This window comes from Lycium barbarum, chromosome 5 (genome assembly GCF_019175385.1).
Source record: "Lycium barbarum isolate Lr01 chromosome 5, ASM1917538v2, whole genome shotgun sequence".
Classification (NCBI taxonomy): domain Eukaryota; kingdom Viridiplantae; phylum Streptophyta; class Magnoliopsida; order Solanales; family Solanaceae; genus Lycium; species Lycium barbarum.
Genome location: NC_083341.1, coordinates 76,828,159 through 76,836,524, shown reverse-complemented (window position 1 = coordinate 76,836,524; position 8,366 = coordinate 76,828,159). Strand labels below are relative to the sequence as shown.

General features: G+C 38.4%; 1 protein-coding gene across 1 annotated transcript; it reads right to left on the bottom strand.

The window, feature by feature from the left end:
- Nucleotides 1–6,336: 6,336 nt before the first annotated feature.
- On the bottom strand, nucleotides 6,337–7,712 carry LOC132639492 (glycine-rich cell wall structural protein-like). The gene is made up of 5 exons (XM_060355938.1): nucleotides 7,703–7,712; nucleotides 7,295–7,420; nucleotides 7,145–7,228; nucleotides 6,730–6,813; nucleotides 6,337–6,623 (listed from the first exon to the last, which is right to left on the bottom strand). The coding sequence occupies exons 1-5, from the start codon at nucleotides 7,710–7,712 to the stop codon at nucleotides 6,337–6,339; spliced, it is 591 nt and encodes a 196-aa protein (XP_060211921.1).
- Nucleotides 7,713–8,366: the final 654 nt, after the last annotated feature.

Below are 8,366 nucleotides of genomic sequence, written 5' to 3'. Positions count from 1 at the left end.
GGGTTGACCGCGAACATCTCCCTTGCAGCGGGTTGTTCACCTTGGATGGTTTTTATCCCCTCCGGGGTCGGGAATTTCAGCAGCTGATGTAGTGTCGATGACACTGCCCTCATACAATGAATCCATGCTTGAATGGTATAAAACACCATTTGTTGAATGGTGCCATCAATGTTGACTGGCAAAAAAATCTCCCCCTTCGTGGTTTCGCTTGCCATATTGAACCCGCTGAGTGCTCGAGCTACCGGCACACTCTGGTCGAGTAGCCTTAGCTGTTCAATCACTCTCCACCTGATGATGTTGGCCGAGCTACCTAGGTCAATCAAAATACGTTTTACTTGTTATTTAAAAATAAGAATAGAAAATTACCAATGCATCATTATGAGGTTGAATGATGCCTTCTTCATCCTCATTGCTGAAGGAGACAGAACCCTTGGGTACGTGATCCCGGCTGCGCTTCTCACGTACAACAGAAACCTTCATTCGTTTCAGCACCGACCCTCGAGAAGCATTTGTTCCCCCGATTATCATATTGATTACATGCTGAGGTTCCACCGGTTCGGCCCATTTGTGAGATTCCCTTTCCTTGTAGTGCCTTTTAGCTCGTTCACTCAGGAATTCTCAAAGGTGGCCATTCTTCAGTAAGCGAGCCACCTCCTCCCTTAGTTGGCGACAGTCCTCGGTTCTGTGCCCATGGGTTCCATGATACTCACACATCACGCTCGGGTCCCGTTGACCTGGGTTTGATCTCAGTGGTCTCGGCCATCTTGCTTCTTCGATACGGCTAATAGCCGAGACGAGATTCGAGGTATTGATGTTGAAGTTGTACTCCGATATCCATGGTAGGTCTTTGTTGCTAGCCGAACTCCCGGCATCGCTTCTAAATGATAGACCTTGACTGTTCGACGGGCGCTCAGCCTGTTTATCACCCCGACCAGAGAGTTGACTGGGGCCAACCCTTAATCTTTCCGATCTGAAGCTTGATTATTCCGAATGAGAGTATGGCCGGTATCTTTCCCTCGATAATCGCGCCTCCGGCTCGTAAACTTTCCTCGACCTTTCAGAGCTTTTGCTTATATTTATGGGTCCCGGGGGAAGCTCGAGTTGGTCATCCTCTACCCGAATCTTTGATTCGTACCTGTTATGAACATTTGCCCAGGTCACAGCCTCATACTCCAACAAATTCTCTTTCAGTTTGAACGAGGCCATCGAGCTCCGAGGATTAAGCCCTTTAGTAAAAGCTTGTGTAGCCCATTCCTCCGGAACCGGAGGGAGCTCCATCCGTTCCCTTTGGAAACGGTTCACAGATTCTCGTAGTAATTCATCATCCCGTTGGGCTATGCGGAAGATGTCCGCCTTCCGGGCCTGCACCTTTTTAGCCCCGGCATGGGCCTTTATGAACGCATCTGCGAGCATTTCAAAAGAAGTGATTGAATGCTCGGGCAGATGGTCATACCAGGTCAGCACCCCTTTCGATAGTGTTTCTCAAAAAAAATTCAGTAAAACAGACTCAATTTCATCCTCTTCGACATCATTGCCTTTTATGGCACACGTGTACGAAGTCACATGCTCCTGCGGGTCCATTGTACCGTTGTATTTATGGATATCCAGCATCTTGAACCTTTTCGGGATCAATTTCGGAGCCGCACTTGGAGGGAAAGGCCTTTGAATGTATCTCTTCGAATTCGGCCCCTTTAGGATCGGCGGAGCCCCCGAGATCTGATCCACCCGAGAGTTATACGTTTCCACCCTCTTTTCCGTTGAATCTACCCGCTTTTCCAAGGTCTCAGAACTTCGATGGATAAACCAGATCCTGATCCGTTACTCTTGACTATCCACGTTTCATCCCTTCTTGGTTCGGTGACACCTTTTGTCCTTTCCGGAGCTGCCTTATCATTTTTGCCTTAAAGATGGGCTATTGCGATTCCCTGTTCGGCTATGGTAGTTCCCTGTTCCTACAACATTTCCAAATTAAACGTAAGTTAATCTCATCCGGAGTGTCCGGTGCTTTTCGGCCTTGGGTCTGAGATAGAGTAATTGAGTTATGAGTATTCAAGGGGTCAGTGGCCGGTAAGGTGGAATTCTCTTGGTTCACGGTGTTCTGCCGGTTGAGGCCTTCCCTCGAATCAATAGAATTTGGGTCGATTGGATCTGCTAGTAGGTCCCGTAACCCACTGTTTTCATTTTCGGCCACAATCTCGTTGTTGTTGACATGACCAGATTGTCCACTGCTTGCCATTTGGTCCGTTTTCACAGAGATTAGCAAAAGATTTCTTAATCTAACGGGTAGGAGGTAGAAGCCAAAATTAAAAAACCATTATTATCCTAGCCCCACAGTGGGCGCCAAACTGTTTACCCCCAATTTAGGTAACAATTGAATTTATAAGTGAGGTATAGGATATGTGGATAAACTTTAATCTATTTTGAGTTGATAGGGAATGCGTATGGATTCGTATGCTATAATATGTATGTGTGGGAATGTGTTAATGCCTTTAAATAATATGTTGATATTGGAGATTAAGTTAACTGTGTTGAATGGGTAAACAAAGCAAAAAACACCATTGATTCGGACTACAACGAGAGAGAGAGAGAGCTTCAATATATATAATTTTTATTACAATGTTCTAGATCTCAAAAAACCAACCCCTAAAAGTAGGAAAATGTCCTCTATTTATAGTTTTGCCTCGTGGGCCTTACATACAATACAAAGCCTTTTAGAACAAAGAAACCCTAAAAGGATAAGATAGGACCGTACGGTCTGACACCCGTACGGTTGTCAGTACAAAATGACAGAACAGTCTCAGCACGTGGCAGTTCCGCAACTGGTTAACCGGACCAACGACCACGTTCAGTTCGGACATGAAGAAACCGGACTAACGGCCACAAGAACTTGACTTGGAGAAACCGGACTAACGGCAACGTTGAGTTTGGTCCGGAGACACAGGACCAACAGATTTAGTTCTCTTTTCGGATCAGCCACATCTGGTGCAATCCCCCTGGTCTGAAGAAAAGACCGATCATACTCGTGTTCATTTGGTCCTACCCTCGGCCTCGGTCTCACCGGTCTTGCATATATCCGGTTTTTACCGTATGCAAAATGAAATAAAAGTGAAGACCCTGTAATTAACAATTGTACACTTTACCTTTCATTACTATGTATGATATTAGTAAGTGTCTTAATTTATAGTAGTAGGTTTGCAAGACCAACCTTTTTTCTTCCTTTTAATATGAGAAAATGAAGAGACAGGAGTTTTGAAAACTTATTTTTTGGAATTGAGGGTCTTGAAAACCGAGATCTTTTCATCTTTCATTTTCTTTAATGTCCTTCTCATTTAATTTGGGTCATTTAATCGGGCAATGTATTAACACATTTTTTAAACTTCTTAAAACAATATTAATGATCTATGCCAAATTATTTAACGTGACTTCTCAATTCTCCACCTCTTAATTAAGGAATTTAATGAGTATAATAACTTAATTATTGAATGTGATATAGTAGTATGATATGAACGTTATGGGGAAATTGAATGGAGCATTAAAGGACTGCTGAACTTTTTTATGCATTCACCCTTTATGTAATTGAATTAAATTATTGAAGTATTATTTAATTAGATGTTTTATTACATTTTGATTTACTGCAGGGATAAAATTGTAATCTAATTTTGAACGGGGGAACTCCACTCTTAGTATCCTGTATGAATCAGCACAAACTTTGCAAGTATTATATACAATATTAAAATATATGTTTAATGAGCAATGAAAAATCTGAAGGAGAAAAGTACAAGCTCAAATTGATGAATAATCAACCTATTGGAATGACTTGATTCTTGAATGTACACTTATGAGATAGCAGCTACACCTGCAATGTTGAACAATAATTTAGTTAGAAAGTAGATCCAAATCATACATATCAAAAATTTGTATTCCATCAACATATGTCTTTCTTATGATGACCATAAATCATTGTGAATTTTATAATATACATCCGCAAAGAAGTACATATTAGTTAATTGTGATAAAGATATTTAATAGTTACTGAGATTAAAAAAATGTACATAATTGATAGAAACAAATCATAGTTACGCGTACATCATGTATTCTTTGTCCGATTTAAAATTACGTATCTTTGCATCTGTGAATAAGAGAGTATTATTTGTGACTTTTGCCAATCATTAACAACTTCTTTATAAAAAAAGGTTAAAAGAAAAAGAGAGATAATTATATAACCATTTAAGTTTATACATTGTCATGGTTAGTTTTCTCGTAATAAATTCACTTTATAAGCAAATACGAATAACAATCTCAGATTCATATTCTATATTACATAAAATTAGCTAAAAGTTAAAAAAGCTAAATTTGGCGCTCACAAAAAGTGATAAAATAACATTGATTTTTAATTTTTACAATTAAAAAAAAACAAATTATAAATATTTACAATGAATTCTAAGTAATACCTTTCTCTTACAGTGTCCCACCAAATTCACCCCTCGAGTCCATGAAACTAAAGGAATTTGGCTTCAGAGAAAACTCTATTTATAAGTAGGAAGTTCTATTACGTATTTATTTCAAAAGCGTTAGCTAGGATCCTTTGAATATGGAAGGCCAAATGTGGAAGATAAAATGATGAGTAATGAAGTATAAATGTTAGCTTTAGAAGATGAAAAGAGTGCATGAGAATTGAAAGATATTCATCTGAAAACGTTTTACTACAATAAATTTCTTATAACTAAAGGCTATACAATGAAGTTTAAAATTTCAAGATAAACTTTCTGATATATAAATTTTTTATATTAATGATTAAGGATAAAATGGTCCTTTAGTATTAATGGGAACGGCCTTTCAACTTTTAATAATATATGATGATTATATATTATCATGATGATTAAATTATTTACCAACTATACTTGTGAGTCTAATTCAGTTTACAGATTAAATTCTCAAACAATCAAGATACTTTCTACTTGAAAATATGTCGGAAGCAAATACTATGTGTTCTCCGAGAGCTTCCATTGGAGAAGATAGTTTTGTACTCCTGACATTCTCTTGGAAACAAACCTTAGAGTTCGAATTTAGCTCTCTAGCTCCAAGCATTACATCATACCTTTGCTGACTACCTCCATTAATTCTAGTGCCTACAACGCCAGGAAGTCTTTATTACTATACCTATTAGTCAGCAAAGTCACTAGGGAGTCTGTGTTGGCTTAATATGACGAAGACAGATAGAAGGCGGGAAATTATGCCCACCGCGACAACGCCCCTAGTCTGCGTTAGTGTTGTAATGTCGTGCCTCCCTACTACGTGATAGCGCCCTAAACGCGCGATAGCATTGCCTATGCAATGCTGCTTCCTTGCCCCTGGTCCTTAATCGCGATAGCTTTCCATGGGCACGATGGCGCTGACCAGAAACTTTCTTCAGCGCGATTGTGCTTTCCCAGCGTGATCGCGGTGGCACCAGAAAAAAAATCCTATATAGTTCAGTTCTAGTTTTCTATGTTCAAAGCTCACTTGAATTCCTTGGTCTCAATCCAAACCATACAAACAATTCCAAAATGGTTAATATGACTTGAAAAAAATATTCAAATCATAAAATAGGGCGTTTTAACTAAATTTAAAAGGTTGAGTTATTACAAAGTTTTTTTTAATTATAATTATTTGGCGTTTTTAGGTTTACACGTGTAAACAATCCAAGTCTTTCATGTTCACTAGCTAGAATTTTTGAAAGTTTTGTTACCTACTCATTATGTCCCAATATAAGGTACATTTCCTTTTAAGTTTGTCCCCAGAAAAAGTTTACTTTAAAATTCTCATTTTAACCTTAATGTCATGATTTAGAGCCACATAATGCCTAAGGATTGTTTAGACAACAAGTTTGAAAGGACTTTCCTTTTCTTAAACTCAATTTCCCACTCAAATAACGTCTGAAGACGGAGAGGACATTTCTTTAGATCCGAGAAAGGTAACTCAGATGGACCTCTCCCGCCTATCAAGTAGTGCAAAAGATAAAGAAAAACAAAGTCCTAATTGGGCAACATCTGTAGCTACTAGTAGCTAGTAACGATAACCCGGTTACTAATTGGAGCTCATTTGATCATTTTTATAACTTCTAAGCACAAAATTATCACCTAGAATCAGTTGAATAAATGAAAAAACGGTGAAATAATTAAAAGTTCAGTCTAAGTCAAATCAAAATAAAGCACCTAATTCACAAATAAGTTGTATTTAAAAGTAGCTAGAGAATAAACAAAAAGAAATATTAAAGTAACAACATCATGCACATTGAAGAAGAACGTAGTATCTTTATATTTCCAAATATGAGTTCTAATATCAGTGTATACATAATTAAGCGCCACCACCGATACCACCACCACCTCCAAATCCTCCACCTATGCCACCCAGTCCAAACCCTCCACCCCCACCAATGCCACCTCCCCATCCGCTTATTCCCTTTCCAACACCTCCTCCTACTCCACCAATTCCTCCTCTTGCTCCTCCGCCAATTCCTCCACCTGCACCTATTAAAGTTATTATACCAGGACCAACGCCATATCCAGGTCCATATCCAACAGACGTACCACCATCAGGGGCAGAGCTAGCTCTTCGGTTGAGGGTTCGGCCGAACCCAGTAGCTTTGATCCGAACCATATATTTATATTAAATTTTTTGTCAAATATGTACAAATTATTAATTTTAGAACCCAATAACTTTACAGAATTAGAACCCCAAACCCACAACCTTTAAATCCTGGCTTCGCCTCTAACCACCATATCCATGACCAGGTACTCCTCCTATTAAAGGTACACCTAGAACATCTCCACGCTACAAGAAAGTATAGAAATGGCAATAAAAAATTTAATATTTGACAACAACTTAGTTTTATTGTTGGCAAATGATTTTTTTTGTTGTGAAAGAATTTTATTTTGTTGCCATAGTATTGATTATTGTTGTAAAAAGTACATTTGGCAACAATAAAAAAAGTTGTTGCACGTTGTTGCAATAACAGCCATTGGGAAAAGTCTATGCAACAAATTTTTTTTATTGCCAAAAATACTTTTTGCAACAATAATCAATCTATGACAACAAAAGAAATTTTTGTTGCCAAATATATTTTTTCTTGTAGTGCCAGGTCCTCCTCCTAACAAAGGTATACCTGGATGACCACCATATCCTTTACCAGGTTCCCCAATTAAAGGTATACCAGGAGTACCACCATATCCAACTCCAGGTCCTCCACCTACCGATGGTCTAACAGGGATACCACCATCTCCTTAACCTGGTGCTTTTCCTATTGAAGGTATACCAGGAATGCCGTCAGGTCCTCCTCCTAATAAAGCTATATCTGGAGGACCACCATGTCCTAGTCCAGGTCCTCCAATCAATGGTATTCCAGCCGAAATAGCCCAATATCCTGGTACAGTTCCTTCGCCTATAAAATGTTGAAAAAATAAACTTGTTCACATTATTTAATTTGTTCACATTATATTTAATTTAGTTCATGAATTAGTAGATTAATGTATTAGGAGATACATGAATTGGTGGATAATTCTAGATTAGTCTAGTGAATTCTTATTCATGTACTTGGAGGATGTGAAGTGTGAAATTATTAATAGTGATACATGTATGTTAGGCTAGATACATGGATGAATTCACCTATAAATAGTCATGTAATCTAGCCATTTGAATCAAGCCAAGTTGAATAGAAAATCACTTTCCTCCATTTCTCTTCTAGTGAGTTTTGAGTATTATTTGTGTTGTCTTGCTCTCCCAAATTTCCAACATTTGGTATCAGAGCCGGTGTGTTTGAGAGACAACAAAATGTAGAGAGAAAATGACTAACACCAATGGAACTCCATTCCAAGTTCCGATGCTCACTAAAGAAAATTATGGAAGTTGGTGCATCCGAATGAAGGCTTTGCTTGAAGCCTATGATGTATGGGAAATTGTGGAGAGTGGCATTGATGAAGAGGATGATGCCCCTGCGACAAAGAAGAAAGACCAAAAGGCACTTACACTCTCATCCATTAAAGTTTGGATGAAAAGATGTTCGAGAAGGTTGCAAATGCAACCAACTCCAAGCAAGCATGGGATATTATTTAAACTTCCTTTAAAGGTTTGGACAAGGTGAAAAAGGTTCGTTTCCAAACCTTAAGAGGAGAATTTGAATCGCTGCAAATGAAGGAATCCGAATCATTTTCGGATTATATTTCAAGAGTCTTGGCGGTGGTCAATCAAATGAAGAGATATGGTGAAGAGTTGAATGATGATAGGGTCGTTGCAAAAATATTATGATCCCTAGATTCAAAATTTAATTATATTGTTGTTGCCATTGAAGAGTCCAATGACTTGGACACCATGACCATAGAAGAACTCAC